General features: G+C 45.9%; 1 protein-coding gene across 3 annotated transcripts in view; it reads left to right on the top strand.

Annotated features, from left to right (window-relative positions):
* The first annotated feature begins 9,262 nt into the window (after positions 1-9,262).
* The window catches only part of LOC144138454 (uncharacterized), a 30,037-nt gene continuing 22,433 nt past the window's right edge, over positions 9,263-16,866 (top strand). For 2 of the 3 annotated variants that reach the window (XM_077670757.1, XM_077670740.1), the window contains exons 1-2: positions 9,263-9,584; positions 14,530-14,738. In XM_077670757.1, the coding sequence (XP_077526883.1) occupies positions 9,431-9,584; positions 14,530-14,738 (363 nt within the window). In that variant the 5' untranslated portion in view covers positions 9,263-9,430. Of the gene's footprint in view, positions 9,585-9,752; positions 10,183-14,529; positions 14,739-16,866 lie in introns of those variants that run through there. The other variant, XM_077670748.1, reaches the window with a different exon arrangement.

Raw genomic sequence — 16,866 nt, 5'->3', positions numbered from 1 at the left:
CTTCAAGATTGCCTGCTATATCCATTTTTGGCGGACGACGCGTGGAATTTACAAATTTAGCCCGGCTTTTGTCGTAGTTGATCGGGCGGATCGGGAAACCAGCCGCTGCTGACGGGCATTCGCGCTGATTGCGAGAGCGATGCAAAGAACGCAAGCGCGTCTTGGGGACAGCTTTTGGGCGACGCTATTTGAGAACCTTTGTCTCTTCCGAACGCCAGGTGATTTTTTTTTTTTTTCGCCTCCGCTGATGCGCCGCCACTTGCGTCCGAACTGAATTGTGCGATTTTGAGCACAGCGGCTGCGGAAACTGCGGTTAGCGTGACCGAACTTAGGTGGCCAAGCTCAGTTTGCGCTAACCATGGTTAGCGACGTAACCGCAGTTTCGTCTGTAGTGTAACGCAGCAAACTGCGGTTTTGTCTAACCGCGGTTCGCTTAAGCGTGGTTAACTGTGCCCGTGTAACCAGGGTATTGGGAAGGGACAAATGGGCTCCATCCCCAGGCAGCAGGCTCTGCAGTGACCACTTTACTGACAACTGTTTTGACAGAACGGGCGCACGAACTCGGCTGCAGCCTGACGCCGTGCCCACGTTGTTTTCTTTCTAGCATAAATTTCTAACATAAATCCCGTTAGAGCTGCGTCGTCTCTCAAACCAAGACCCAAGTGACATTTTCGTTTTCCTTTGCAATTAAATTCTGCTTCATATTAACGTCGCATATTTCGGTATAGCATAAGTTGCGATCTGAACGCCATGTGTATAGCCAAAATGCAATAAAGTGAGAACAAAATGCCAAAATGCGCCAACGGGGGACGCTTATCAGCGGTTGAGAAGCGTAGCAGACGCCTGACTTCCGGACGAGCCGTCGAACTTCCGGTGGCCGTGCGCGCGCCCGGCCGCGACGGCGGCGAAGCGCCATCCAGCAACTAAGTGCAGATCAGTGGTCACGGCGAATCGCGCGATGCGCTTCGAGGGGTGTGTCGCCGGGGGTGCGTCTACGGTCAATAGGTTAACTTGCGCACCCTCCGCGAGACCGATGGACGAAAGTAATAAAGCTTTGGTTTAAGATGCTTGAGCTAGAAGAAAAGTACGTGCCCTCGTGGGTGCAGACTAGACATCGTACTAAATCTAAGCCATGTTTTAATAATGAGCTAAATATACAAATTACAAATATACAAATATTCTTCTAAATATACAAAATTTAGAAGAACCTCCCCTCCCCGAATTAAGAGCAACTTGGAAGCATTACAAAACTCCCGCAAACAAAAATCCGCCAGACGAAAAAAGAATTTTTCAAGAATTTGTCTTCTCGATTCAAAATAACGGAAAAGCTATTCGGAATCTTGTGAAATGTAAAAAAAGACAGTGTGTATTCCCTCACTTCAGCACAGGGGAAAAGAAATAGGCAAATAGCGTAGATGAAGCCAGATGCTTCAACACATTTTTTGCCTCCATTTTGTCATCGCGTTCGTCGAATAGGATTCTGCCTTCGCCCTCCTACAGTAGCATGGCAAACAGGGATGATTTGGTTATTGATGAAAATAGCATTCAGTCACTTCTCGAACGCTATAGATTCCAACAAAGCCGGAGGGCCGGACGAATTGACAAGCGGTTTTGACAAGGTAGCACGTGTTGTGTGTGTGTGTAAATCAGGTCCTCGTGAACTGACCCGCCGCGGTGGCTCAGTGCACGCTAAGGCGTTGTGCTGGTGACACGGAGCAAGAATATCTAGGAGGTGAAACGGCCCATTGCGGCGTGCGCGGGTGAGTGACCATGCAGATAATGTCACAATGAAAACCAAGGCGGATTGCAAAGCTTCGTAGCTGCGACGGTGAAGGAGAGGGTAGCGGTATACCTGATGGACGAAGCGATAGCAGCCGTAATTCAACCCGTGGCTGCGCAGCAAAATGCCTATCGCGGCGGCCGCGTAGTTTCTTCACCCACGGCAGATGCCGCTAGTTAAACCTATGACGAGCGCTTGTGACATTATCTGGCCGCGCTAGGAAGCCTCGTTTCCCCTCCTGTCTTATTCTTGCTCCGTGGCTGCTGAGCACGAGGGCGCTGGTTCGATTCCCGGCCGCGGCGGCCGCTTTTCTGATGGAGGCGAAAAGCAAAAACGCCCGTGCGTACGAGATTTCAGCACACGTTAAAGATCCCCAGGTGGTCAAAATTAATCCCGAGCCCTCCACTACGGCGCGCGTCATCCCCTGCGTTACGTCGGCGCGTTCCTACAATCAATCAATCAATCCTCGTGAACTGGTCAACCAATATCTGTAACAAGTATAGTCTGTAAAATATTAGATCAGGTCTTGTGCGGCAACATAATGGAACACATAAGCAATCAAAACCTTCTTAATCCAAAACAGCACGGTTTCAGACTGGGGCTTTCCCGTGTAACCCAATTAACGGAATTCGTTCACAAAGTGTAGTAAACTCGATGATCGCTCCTGTGTTGACTCCGTATTTGTAGATTTCAGGAAAGCGTTCGATCTTGTAGATCACAGGTTGCTTGTATGTAAGCTACGTTGGTTTAATATCAATGAACAGGTAATTACATGGATTCAGGAGTACTTATCCTTGCGTTCTCAGTATGTGGTAGTAAATGGCGTGGAATCGGGTACGGTACACGTAACATCTGGTGTCCCTCAGGGCTCAGTGTTGGGCCCTTTGCTCTTTTTAATATTCATAAATGACCTTCCCGACACCATCGCTCCTTCCTTCAGAATATTTGCTGATGACCTGATCATACATAGGGAAATTACAAGCGTTGATGATACCGTTACCTTCAACGATCCAGCTGAAATAGAAAACTGGTGCTGTAAATCACAAATGCAAATAAACGTACAAAAAACTGTCCACGTGCGTTTCACAAAAAAGCGTATGCCACCAACAGTTTATACTCTGTCTGGTTATCCGTTGCAGGCGGTTTCCGAATATAAGTACTTGGGGATATCCCTCACACCATGCATGTGTTGGCACAGGCACGTTGATTTCATTACAGCAAAGGCATGCAAGGTGCTGGGATTCTTACGGCGTAACACTAAGCTGTTTCCTCAGCAAGCCCGCGATATTCTCTACAAGAGCTACGTGAGACCCAATTTTAGAGTACGGATGCACTGCATGGGACCCTAGCACGAGTACCGATTGCGACAAACTTGAGAGGGTTCAGAACATAGCAGCAAGGTACGTTATCGGTAACTATGACAGAAACCTTAGCATTACTGCTACAAAAGAAACGTCAAAATGGGAGCCTTTAGAAAAAAGAAGGCAGACTTTGCGCTTGAAGCTCTTTAACAATATATTTTATGGCCACGCTGGATTAGACCGCAATCAGCGCATTTTTCAGCCACATTATATATGCAGACGAACAGACCATGAACCCAAGGTTAGAGAATATACTTGCAGAACTAATCTTTTTAAAAGCACTTTTTCCCCCAAAACAGTTTCAGGGTGGCCTGCTGCCACAGTTAGCATATTAGATAACGAAGCTTTTACATCCGCCACTTGAAATCTCGTTCTGTCTCGGCCGTACTTGGATTTCACGCAAAGTTTATTTAGTATTACATAGTTTAACTTTTTTTATATTTGTACAGCGTCGTTACCTAGGAAATTTATGTTGGTGATGTACATTAACACACATATACGCTACTTTTGCTTCTTAGTGCTCTTGATTGTACACTGGTGTTTGTTGTAATGTAGGCGTATTTTTTCATTACTGTTATTACAATGATTAATATTGTAGACTACCAGGTTGTTCAAACTTTGCTGTATAACCCCCCCCCCACACACACACACACACACACACCCACACTGTAATGCCTGAATGGCACTGTGGGTACGAGTAAATAAATAAAAAGACATACTTTTGTCTGTATGCCAGATGAAAAGCGGTGTTTAAAGACTTGTTCCCAGCTAAAAAACTGTGAATTGCAGGCCTTCTTATTCCTTTATGTATTTTTATTCACTGGACGCAGCCAGCTGTACGTATTGATGGCTAGGTAGCATGAAACATTCTATTTTGAACGGAGACGCCGTGTATTGGGACGGACGAGAGGTAGAATGCTGGCTTCATGTTGTGGACGTCGGCAGCTCGATTCTCCGCGGGCGCGTTCTGTTTTTTAAGTTGCCGTTGGTGTTTTTTGGAAACTGAAAACGAATATTTCGGTGAAAGAAACACCACTGACTCAGGCAAAATCGCCAAACACCGTACAGCACAAGCAGGAAGCTCCCTCACTGGGTCTGTTTACTGAACGCTGCCGTTGATTCTGGGCATGGAGGCTCAGTTAGCCACACTGAGAGAAATTAACTCAGCTGCGATGGGCGGCGTGTCTTTAAAATTCAAAAGAATGTTTAAAAATACACATACAATTTATACAAATAGTTGTGGTAAATGGTTTTCAATAAGTGAATAAACGTTTCAGAAGTTTCAGTAGCGGCAAGGTTTGCAGGTCACAGGACAAGGGGCCTTATTCTCGACTGCATAAATTCACGGTGAATTCGCCATGTTTTTTTGCGTAAGGCAAACGCAAGCAATCAGTGACGTGATGCTATGACAACATCCAGGGTAATTTGACGCCTAGCTTATAATGATCACAACCAAGCTATCAAATATAGTGCATAAAAGATGTAAAAATGCTTCCCGTGTACTATAAAAATTACAACGGCAACACCATAAGGTGATCCAGTGACAGTGATCCAAAAGCGAGCTACAGGCGGGTGTTGAGCTAAAGAATATCACACAATTTTTTTTTACCGTCTCTATTTAATTATTTCTTTCACTCCCTTTTAGTAACATAGTTGAGCTAGCTCTCTGCTTCAATGCAAGCTTTGTAGTCTTAGCACTTTCCCGGCCGCCCACCGACACGCTATCGTATGCTGCCATGTTACAAATTAATGGCGTGATCACAGAAAAAAAAAACAAAAAAAAACAGCTGTGACTGTCAGCTGCATGACGCGCGGTAAGAACAGCAAAACAGCTCGATAACGGCAGAGCGTGCCGATGCCGCCGATTTACTCACTCGTCAAGCTCGAACTCAATCAGCGCAGTAATGAATGAAACAGTAAGCTTTCTTTGTTATATTTCTCTTGAGTTAGATCATGTGATATACCAGCTTACTAGGAAGAGTGTGGACAAATGCCACGCGTTGGGTTTTCTTTATCATGGAGAGGCGTGTACTAGGCCTCTAATGTTGCTGTTACGCTAAACAAATAATTTTAGAGGCAACGCATCTCATGCTCGCCCCTCTGTCCTTCCTGCGTCTGTCCGGCGTTGTCCGCACAGCTGCGCCTCTCCTCCTCTCCTCTCTCCGATAGCGAGCACTCTCTCCCAAACAGCTGCGGTTTGGCGCAGCGCGCTCTCACTCCGTTGCTAGGCGCCGGTGGGCGGCGCTGCGCTCGGTGCTGCGCGCGCTGCGCATGTGCAGTACTCTCTCTCTCTCTCTCTCTCTCCGTGCTCTCCTCTCCTTCGGGCGCTGTGAATATAAAGCGGCATGCCGCGCTCCGGCGGTCTCAAGCCCGTTCTACATGGAGCGAATTTCGCCTGCGAATCCGCTGGAACGAACATTCGCACTTGCGAAGTTCGCAATGCCTGGAATTGTCGTCTTCATGGGGCCTGCGAACGCCGCGATTTTCGCATTTCAGATGCGCCTTGTTTGCAGACTGAATTAAGTTTGCCACCAGCAAAAGTTGTTGTGATTTTAACAAGGGTGGTTTTATTTTACTTTCTTGGAAAGTTGTTTCTGCCTGGTTTGCGGTAAATATAAGTTTATTTGCGGTTTTATATGAGAATCGCCAATTCTTTATCAATATACGCACACACAGCAGAAAAGACAAACGTTCTGGTGTGCCCGCGCTTTTGTCGCGCTCATACAAGCAACGCCATCTGGTTTCCGAGCGTGCAAGTGGTGCCGAGCTGTGCTCCTATTGGCCGCAGGTCCGGCCCCTCTACGCCGCACACGCCGCACGAGCGGCGTTTGCTCGACCGCTTCAAATGTTTGGCACTTTGCCGCAGCAACGAAAAAAGGTGGTTTTGCCGCACGAGCGGCGCCGCATCAGCGAATTCGCAGGCGAAATCGCTCCATGTAGTACAGGCTTCAGTCGACGGTCGTCCGCCCACCTCCCCTTCGCGTGGGAATCCCTGCTATAAGCGTAATCAATACGATGGAAAACGCCAATGGAACCCCCATGAGATGCGTTGCATCACACCAGGGTTCCCGCGAGGGGAGGTGGGCGTAATTTTTATTTTATGGCCAAATATTAAAAAAAAAATACGGCACTTTATGCGTATGCTCCGGGATTGCGGTGTTGGAAACAGTCAAAACTATTATTTCTTTAAAACAGCCTTAAACCGCGCGTCATGCGAAACTGCGCCTGCTGAAAATCCACGGGGATTTCACGGCGCCGAAGGTCGGCGACCATGGTCGGTGAAATTTTTTGCCCCATTTGCAAGCTGTTACGTAACATCGCGTCACTTTTACGCATTCTGTGTGACGTAAGCGTTCCCGCCAACTATTTTAATTACGCACTTCTTAGTCAATAAAGGGCGTGCATACCATAGAGTTATTGAGAAACTCTATCGTGCATACAAACCATATTGTTGTTGAATAGCAAAGACAGGTATACGTAAAGTGACCAGACGTCCCGATTTAGGCGAGACACTTCCCGCTTTTCCGGCTGTGGTTCCGCTGTCCCGCAGGTTGCGGGCGGTGTTTTGTCCCGCCTTCGGCCAGAAATGTGGAAAATGGGTATCAAGCCCAAGTTACTAATGAAAAGCTGGAGGAATGAAAAAGCCAAAAGAAACAGCTTGAGGAACTTCAAGAAAAGAGCGCACGTGACGGGACTATAAGCAAAAAACTGTCGTGTGTTTCTTGCTTAGTTCCGATGTCTGAGCTGTTTTCTTGAAGCCACAGTGTACCAACAAACCGTTCAGCACACGCTTTTGCGTTTGACGAGTGGTGGGTGGACTTATTTACTTATTCAGCCAGTAACGCGCATCATGCTCGTCGGACAAAGGCCGAGAAAACTACGAAACGTATGATCTTTCAGATAAAACAAAACTACATCAATCAAGCTATGTGCCACGTTCTTCCTTAGCCCCCCCCCCCCCCCCCCCCCCCTCCCCTCATCCCGTCCCACTTTGGGTTCTGAGGCATCTGGTCACTTTAGTTACCGTATTTACCCGATTCTAACGCGCACCCGATTTTCCTGGCAAAAAAAAAAAAAAAACGAAAAAACTTGCACCTCTGAGTGTAACGCGCACGGGACTTTGTGACTCAGACAAACGAATGCGAGAGAAATGGGCGATTTATTTCCCGAAGTAATCTCACTCATCTCACTCCTCGTCGCTCTCCGCTGCCCACAACATCTCGGCCTCGGTGCCTCCAAGCGCGTTCGCGATGCCACACTTTTGAACGAACGTTCAACCATGGTCTTTGGGATCGTGGCCCACGCCTCGCACACCCATTCCGAGAGCTTCTCCAGAGGTGCACGCTTCAGCTGACCACTCGTTTTGAACGCGTGGGAGCCCCTGCTGCCATTGCTGTTATCAAGCGCGCAAGTGAAACGATTTGACAATTTGTGTGAACTCCGATAGAAAAGCCTAGGCGCCTAGGCTTGCTGCGTCAGAAAAATCGTTGCTAAAAGCTTTGGCGCCATCTTGAGATGGCGATGGCGATGGGTGGGACGAAATTTCCGCTGTTTCGGCAGTTTCGGTTTTGCATCCGATTCTAACGCGCATGCGATTTTTCGGCCTATTTTTTCGGAAAAAAAAAGTGCGTGTTAGAATCGGGTAAATACGGTATACGTTGTCATGTCCGCTGCATTTCGTCTAGTTTTTCATTGCCCGCCAAGAATTACGCGCGTTTTCAGTTGAGAGAAATAAGGCAAACTTTAGAGCTGTTGCCAGTAAACGTCACGAAACGTCAAATGACGAAAGCGAAAAAGAATAGGTCCCCAGTAACGTGCAGTCACGCTTGTACACTACGAACCGCCACCTTTCATATTTCGGAAACATTAGCGCAAAATTAAAATGTTTTTCCGCCAATTTGCGTATTGCTTCTGGTTACCCCACTAGTAACGCTGGCTTTCATGTGAGCTAGATAACATATACTCGACAGAAATCTCTTGTCTATCCTTTTAAACTGTAAGTTCAAATAATATGAAGTTATTTTTTTAACTTATAGCGACGGGTAGTAAAAGCACGAAAAAAATATTGAAGCTGGCGCGTTAACGTCGTCCTTGCAAAAAAAAAAAAAAAAAAAAAAATCTGAAAACGCGCGCCATTTTCTGCGGTTTTTCAGTGCCGATTGAAAGTCCGCAATTCTTACATGGCTTCCATCATGGAATTATGTGAAAGCTAGAGTACGCAACTGTAAGGCCCAAAAGTAATATTTGTTATCGCACCTAGCTTGACTCCTGTCATAAAAAAATTGGCCGTGTAAATCTTCTCACTTCGCTGCTAATGTTGTGAAATACGATATTCTTTTGCCGCCCCTGCACGTAAATTCCCTCTGTTGTCTTTCCCGCCCACCTCTCATGCTCCTCTCCTCCCATTTCGCTCCTCCCACGATCAACAAGGTGGAGCTTTGCTCAAGTCAGTTCAAATTTCCCGCATTCCACTTCTAGCGCGCCATGTACTGGAAGCTTTCGTAATTGGGGCTCTTCGATTTACAGTCTCGCACTCACCGCAGATTTCCCGAGAAGCAGACCGGCATTCGTTTTTCCCATAGATCCCTATGGTGTGGGGAATCCTCGCACTACCCGCGGACTATCCCCGACCGACGAGTCCAAAACTGTAAATCGAATAGCCCCAGTGTTCACACTCTCAGAGCAGCGCATACCTACAGCTTACCACTAGCCATAGAGTTTCTCAATATTACCTGAGAAACTCTATGCCACTAGCGAGTCAGGCCGCCTGCGCGGCAGTGCGTACACCTCAAAAACGCCACTGGAGCTCTCCCGAGCACCGTCGAGCAGGCGCGCGAACGGCGCCTCCGTAGCAGACGACGCAGACACAGCTGGCAGACAACGTCGGCAGACGCGGTTGCCAGACACACAGTGCAACATCGCGGACAACCAGAAACACGCACGATTAGAAGCTCAAATCCGTGTGCTCTACAAGCAAGTCTCTATTTAGCTTAAAACTTGTAAGTGTGGTCGTGATTTTTCTTTTTCTTGCTTTAAAGTAGCTTTGCAGGCCAACTTTACGATCGGTCGAAGTCGCAAACCGATCAAACGTGTTTTCCAACAGCGCTGTAATGTTCCAAACTGCAATCGTTATCGCCACTGCCGACAACGAGAGACGGAACATCGTCGTCTTTTTCTCCGGTGTTGTTAATATTCGTAGTTAACTTTTGTGTTTGGCGTCCTGTACCATTATTCAGGGGCCGTTAGAGCCAAGCCGAGGGACCGATAGGCTCGTATCGGGCGAGTCGCGATGGAGTTCACCCACGACGTCGAGTCCGAACTGATTGCTCTCGTCGAGGAGCGTCCGTGCCTGTGGAATTCGAAAGATGTTCACTATCACAACAGGCATGTCAAGGAGATGGCCATGCGAGAAATTACGGAAAACTTGGGAGGTGGATTTTCAGGTGAGAATGCCCAAGCATCTCCGAATGTGCTTGCGTAACACTGGTTACCAAAGTGACGAAAACCAAAAAAAGAACTGTGCCGTAAGTCGGCGCTGGTACTGCTGCCGCCATCTATGTCTTCGGCGTAGACTTCACCCTCGCGCGGAATATCTAAACTCAGTAAGGAAAGAACGCATTTTTGCGGTACGGTGCCGACAAATGTGGAAAAATAAGCTATGCTGCGATGAACTTAATTATCAAATCGAACGTCGAATTGCTTAAAACCATCGATTTAGGACGAGCGGAGAGGAACAGCTGAGAAACAACAACAAACAAAGAAAAAAAAAAACTGCTGCGTCTTTATTTACAAATAGCGCAGCTGCTGGCGTAACTGTTCAGTACAAACTTCTTAAATACCAGCTGTCGAAGTGTGCTGTTTTGTAGCGCACTCAATTTATTCGTGAAAACTCCAGCTGTCTTTGTATCACAATGGCTTGGAGGGCAACAAAAACAGCGCAACGATTTCAAATCGTGTATTTATGGTCACAAACTGGGGTTGTTGCCCTTAACGAAGTTACTACAGCAGAGTGTGACTGGGCCGAAGACAGGATGCTTACAAGTTAGTACCAATTATTTCAGTATGTGATTTGTCTAGCCACTACAAAATTCTTTCTCCTTTCATGGCCGGCTACAAAAACTTGCCTCGAAGTGTTTTCTGTGCATGTTCTAAGAGAATTGCTGAAAAACAGCCGACATCCGGGCAATTTGTGTACTAGATGCATCGTTGCATTGGTGTACAGTAAATGTACCCACTTAGCGTTTTTCTTAATTACAGATGAAAGTTGCTGTTAGTCATAATTAGGAAGGCGACGGCATGTAGAAATAAATGCCTGTGCTGACATTGGTGCAATTTTGATGTCATCTTTGTGCTAGCCATCAACTAGTTCTTATGTTGTGTACATTAACGGTGTCAAAGCTTTTAATCAGATATTAATGATGCCGGAGAATATTTTCTCAACTGAAAATACTACCACAATTTCTGAAAGTCAATAGAAAAAAAGTTTTGTTCTTGAAAGCAGCTTCAAGATAATACTATATGTCTCCACCTGAATTTCCTCAAAAATATGAAACCATGAACTGAAGAACCTGGAAATGTTGGAGAGATAACACTGCTATGCAGTTTGTTTTTTGTTGTAAACATTGTCTAGTTAGTGCTTGCACAAGTTGGCAATAGTCACTGATGGTCATAGATTGTGCGTGCTAGATCTCATGAACCCATGCCACCAGCATAATTAATTTGTTTTCTTATGAGAAAATTTGTGGATTTTCCACACCACATTGCCTGTGCTAACTGCTCGTCTGTTCTCCTATCATGTCCTTCTAGCTTCAAACACTTCTCAGTCACAAATACCCAGGTCCCAAAGCTACGTGCATAGGTTTTTAGTTGAATGAAGGTGTTCAGGAAGGTATAGATGTAGCCGTTATTGTGCATGTATCCAACATGTCAGCTATAATTATTGCCTACTTGTTTAGTTGGTTCCGGACAAGTTAAGACGAGTTTCCAAGTTTGAGAACTATAGGCAATGGCAGAAAGAAAATGACAGTATTTTGTGTCCTTCTGAGTCATAGTTTGTTTGGGGAGAAGAGCATGATGTTTTTTCATCTGAGGGACGTTAACATTTCATGGTGATCCTCACTAGAATGAGGGCACTTTTATCCTGTCTCGAGTTGTTTGAGGGACACAAGAAAGGAATGAGTGGCTCCCGTGTAGCGATAGTAGCACTGCATCCTCCTTAGTGACATGTGAAGTGAGAGGACGAGGGGAATCATGATTTTTCTCCTGGTAAGAGCTGGGGACATACGCACACATACTGGAATCTTGTACAAGTAACCTAGTGGTGAGTGAATCTTCCAACACTAAAAGAGAACATCGACAGAACAGACCGCCAACTTGGCAAACTGATGAAATAAGTAGGGTTGTTCACAACTGCATATGCCTTGCAGGTGCCAGTTTCTTTAGTCTGTTTGCTTTAGGCACGGTGCATGGTTTCGGTAGTAGCGAGCACCGTCGCTGCCAGTTATTGTCTAGTGTGTTTCGGGAACAAAGTGAAAAATGAAGGTGCCAGTTATGAAACAATCACAAGATATGTTTTCAGGTGGGAAGTAAAATTTGTGGTTGAACTTGAGCTTATGAACATCAGTTGGCTTGATGAAATGTATGAAGTAATGAGGCAAGTACTGCAGCTACGAACAGCTGTGGATGGGCATTAACTGTGCAAGAGGAACATAGATGAAAGAAGGGGTCGTGTGTTTGGTATTCGCTATCAACTGGAACCCTCTCGCCCAGCTTTCTGTGCTTGTCTAAATGAGCTACTAGCTATGATAACGCAGAGGACTGGAGAAACATCCAGTTTATTGTCATTTTTAAAGCATTGGACACAAAAGTACAGCACTGTGTTTTGTTGCATGGCCTACCGTTCTCTGAAATGATCGCTTAAACATTGGATGTTAATGCTCCTATCAAGCAAGCTATGGGAGCAAAGAGGGCATGTGGCATTGCCGGCCTCAAATAAATGTCCTGGCAGGGCAAGCAGCAATGTTATCCCATGGTGTTCATGGTGTGACCTAAACTGGATTCAGTTTCGACTATAGTGGACGTATCCAACAAGAATAAGTCTCGTTTTTTTGCAGTTGTTCCATGAAAATGCCTTTGCTTGTGCTTAGGTTTTTTTTTTTTTTTTATGGGCACAGTGTATCCCTGCAGTAGACGCCTAGTCATCCAAGTTGACATACCCTAGCATGAAATGACATGCCCTAGCATGAATCACTAGGCTTGCAATGTCTGGTTAAGGTGATTCATTGAGCCTCCCCTCTTTTATTATCCCAAACCTCACTGATGAGTCAGCGAATATCAAGCAGTTGGCCTGTAGGGGTAGGAAGGGTAGCAGTCTGGTCCAGGAAGGAAATAGGGCAGCTGCAGCCAACAAAAAAAAGGGGGGCTGCAATCCCTTGTGTCCACAATCCTTTGCATGGCATCAAAAGGATTGCAAGCAAAACTAGCGTAAAGGTTGTTTGTACTGCTCGCAGCAAACTGGTGAGGCTTTATGGGAAGGTTGGTGAAGGTGAAAGAAAGCTGGATTGTGAGAAACTATGCACTCGGCACTCTGCGGGTTTGCCAGTTTTGTCTACTTTTATAAAAGGGGTTCTCCTTTCCTGTAGTGGCTGTTGCATTCGCCCAATTAACCGATGCACAAATGAATGCTTGATTGAACGTATGCAATTCGAAACTCCGTTCAACTCGCTGAATGACTTTTCTGACTGATTGTCTACTTGTGGCAGTTTAGCTTTCTGGCAGTTCTCTTTTCTGCAGCTCTCTCAAACATTACAGCCCCAGAGTTGTGTAGCCAGCAATTCCTGTTCAGGAGACTCGGAAATATCCGTTCATAGCTGGAGGGATGGGAAAAAGGTTGGGGGAAAAGAAAAGAAAGAAAGAGAATTCCCACTCCCTGTTGGCCCAGGGTTGAAAAACAGCATTTAAAAGCACGTGCATTCTACTGCTGCACTAGTTTAGCGTTGTGCTATGAAAAAAGCAACTGTGCTCCTTTATCTAGTTGAACAATTCATTAGTGCAGTGCGGAAGCTGTGGCGACTTGACACGAGAGTGGGTTATTTCAGAGCATGGATATTGTCGCATAACCGAGCCTCAGCAATAAATACATGTTTCTGCTGCAGCTGCAGTGGATGGGTAGTTGAGTTACAGTATTAACTCCGCTGCAGCCGAAGGCTAGGCACATGTTGAGTGTTAGAGTGTCTTTATCATACTTCCACGGCTTCTGAACACCAAGGCCAAGTGCCAGATAAGCTAATCACTTCAGTGAAGGCTGTTAGTCTACCTTTTGAACCGTTGCATCAGCCTGTTCGGCACAGGCTATGACAGTGGTTTGGTCCCATTTTGTTTGTTTTTCTTGTTTGTAAAGGCACACTAAACCCATGGAACAGGTTGTTTTGGTTTGTATTGACAGGTTTGTGTACCTATTTTACAAATGCGCTGAACTCGGCAACAACAACTATTAATGAGACAGAAAATGATGGAAGTACAATTATAGGTGCGCCACTTTAATCCATTATCCACTAGTCAGCAATTTGTGGCACCGCAAATTATGAAGTTATGTTCACAGAACTGGCATTAAAAACGTCTATAATTAAACAGTTGCGCGCTGAAGCAAATGAGGTGTCCACTTGTAATAAATAGGTCATTAGCTACTTATCGCAACAAAAAAAAATGCAAAATTTTTGTGTCAGTGCCCCTTTAAGAACATTTTCAGTAAAGGTGTGCGAATATTCGAAATTTGGAATACTTAGCAAGTGGTGTTTGCAATTTCGTTTAGAGAACAGTTTTACCGTTTGAAATACTATTCAAAGTTTTCTGATATTTTAAACTTACGAATAATAATAGAGCAACAAAAGTTGGCTTTGCTGCACGACTTGCAAACTGTCAAGCTCTAGCGCACGGCATGCCCTTTTGGGCATGCCGTGCACATGCCTCATTTAAAGATGTCATGTTGGCTTAGAATGGATTGCCAAGGAAGGCGTATAGCAAGTAGATTGTTTCTTTTGTGTCGGTGAAGTGGGAATTTCCGTAATGTTATGAACAGAAAAATTAAGCTTAGAAATATGCACTCCAGCTGGGATCCGAACTTGCAACCTTCATGTCTCTTTCTTTTTTAATTTTGGCCTTTTTTGTCCATGCCGATGTTTCGAAGGTCATGGCGGCGTGTTCAAAAAAGCAATACTGGTGAGCTGGCTTATAAAAAATGGTTCTAGAAAAGTACACAAACGTGGAAGTATTACCTATGAATATTTGATTTCTTCTTTCATTAGAAAACCGTTTAAGTGGTTTAATTGTTGTGGAGTCGTCTTTTGCCGGGCGCTGAGTGTTTTTTGCCATGGTCCGACTGCTTCTCAGAGTCCATGGTGAAGTCCAAGTGGGCCAACCTGCGGTCGCAGTTCCAGCGTGAGGTGCGCAAGATCAAGGAGTCCTCACAGAACGGCCACCCTCTGGACCGGTACGTGCCCAAGTGGGCCCACTACCAGCAGCTGCAGTTCCTGCGACAGGAGGAGCCCCCGGATGCGGCCGGATACCCGTCCACCGAACTCTTGCCGGACAACAGCATGGTGGGTGCATGTCGTTTTCCAAACGCTGGGGCCAGAAGGGGACTGGCTCACGGTTTGGGATCTTGATGTCTTATTTGCACTCGGAAGTTGCTATGGCTTTGACCTTACTAGGACTAGCATCGATCTTAGCTTTGGTGTATGCCGCTGCATACGTTGCTTGCAGAGGCCTGGTAAATGATCGTCCCCCTTGGTACCACCAGGCATGGTGCTGGTTATGCGCAGAACGACGTGTGGCCTTTGAAAGGAGAGCTTGTAATAAGGACGAGGCAGCTTCACGTTCCAAAAAACTCCACGTTCGTATTGTTTGCGAAGGCCAAAAGGTTGCAGGGTTAATGTACGTGAATCCCCGAGTGTAGTAAACTGTCTTTCTGATTTGGACATATTTAAAGGGGCCCCCTGCAGCACTTACCACCGACTAGTACTCAGAATGCAATTTGGGGATAAAGTCTATTGTCCCAGCAATCTCCTCCCGCAAGAATTATAAAAACCCTTTCACTATCACTGGCGTTACGCGAGATAAAAAGTCGCACGTAATCATTCCCTCGCAACTCGATCGCGACTACGTGATGGAAGAGCTGTGTGCGCTCTCTCTCGAGGAGGGGAGGCTGGCTCGTGATGTTTTCTTTGGCAGCCTTTGATATACCACAGACCGGGGAGTTTTCTCTTTTTCTCCGCAATGTGGAGTGGTCTATTTCCGGTCTGGTGCAACAAAACAGCGGGCATTGATGCCTGCTCGCGAGCACGTGCTCAGGCTGGTAGGGCATTTTTGAAGCAATAAACAGTTGTTGTTGAGTGGTCCGGTTGAAAGGGGAGTATTGAGTTCATCGCTCAAACTCTAAGTGCACTCAAAACACAAAGGAAACACCAAAACTGTTTATACAGGTTCAAGCATAGAAGAGGTTGGTGCAAAGCGCTGACGACGGTGGATTTTCACAGGAAATGCAAGAAATAAACCGTGAAGTTGACCAGCCACAGCCAATAGGACAGCCACCACACAAGTGACGTAATTACATAATGAGGAAAGCTGAAGAAAGCGTGGTTGGTTTTTCCACGTCTTTCACGGCAATTTGCGAGCTTACCGCTTCACGTGCACGGGTAATATTTGGCTGAGGTATTTCTGGCAGCGTAATCTAAACGGTGCGAAGGTTTATTTGCGCTGCTTAAAGTGCGTTGCAGAGTCACTTTAAGCTTCGTAGGACACCTTAAATAGCAATGTTTATTTCTGTGTGCGAGTCGCAGCATTTTTCTGGCTTTATCTAATGGCAGTGGCACGAGCTTAGCACAGGCAGTCATAAACTGGCAGCCCAGAGTTTGGAAGACCACGTAGAAGGGCAAAAAAAAAGTAGTGGTATAATTAAAGAAATAATCATTTAATAAATGAACTTGAGAAAACTAGTGAATTATTATGTTTATGTTGGCAAAATGAACGTGGCGTCATTATAAGGGTCAATTATGATAGACCAGTTGTTCTCGATAATGCATGCATCCAGGAACCATTCTGGACACCTAATTATGGTTGGAAGAGGCATTTGAACAGAGGCTGGGGCAAAGGAGGGGGCTGATTCGTGTCGTAATGGCGGAGTGATTTGTTCTTGTGAAGGATGTTTCATGGATATCTTTTTAAGGTGTGGCTTTACTGCATAGCTCCTGATTGGAGCAGGAAAGCCAACTTTATGGCTATTCTTTGCCAAGGAGACAAAAAAAGCACATTTCCAACGAAGTTTTGTGCTGCCATCAGGGTCTGACAAAAGGAAAGAGACCCATTTAGTTGCATGGGGAGAGGGGGTTTGGTCACACTGTCGGTGTCGGCCACGGCCGGGCTTAGCGGTGGACACCGCCGCTGTAGCCTGGCCACGTCGGCGTCTTGAGACTACTGAGCATGCATTGCGAAAGATGCAAAAAAATGCACCTTGACATCGTATTCACATGTTTAACCAATGCACTCTTCATAGGTGACGTAAGTAGTCAGCCGAGATTTGTTGTTAATTTCTTTTTTGCCGCATAATTACCCTTGCTTCTCACACCTTTTCACACACCTAAACCCAGTCCTTATTCCGCCCTCTGCCAAGCAAATACTGGGACCACTACCTGGTTGCATTCGTATCTTACAAGTGAAGGTGTATTGCAC

Source organism: Haemaphysalis longicornis, unplaced genomic scaffold (assembly GCF_048455015.1).
Source record: "Haemaphysalis longicornis isolate Haplotype H1 unplaced genomic scaffold, Haemaphysalis longicornis Haplotype H1 scaffold_1, whole genome shotgun sequence".
Classification (NCBI taxonomy): Eukaryota; Metazoa; Arthropoda; class Arachnida; order Ixodida; family Ixodidae; genus Haemaphysalis; species Haemaphysalis longicornis.
This window is presented reverse-complemented; position numbering and strand designations above follow the sequence as displayed.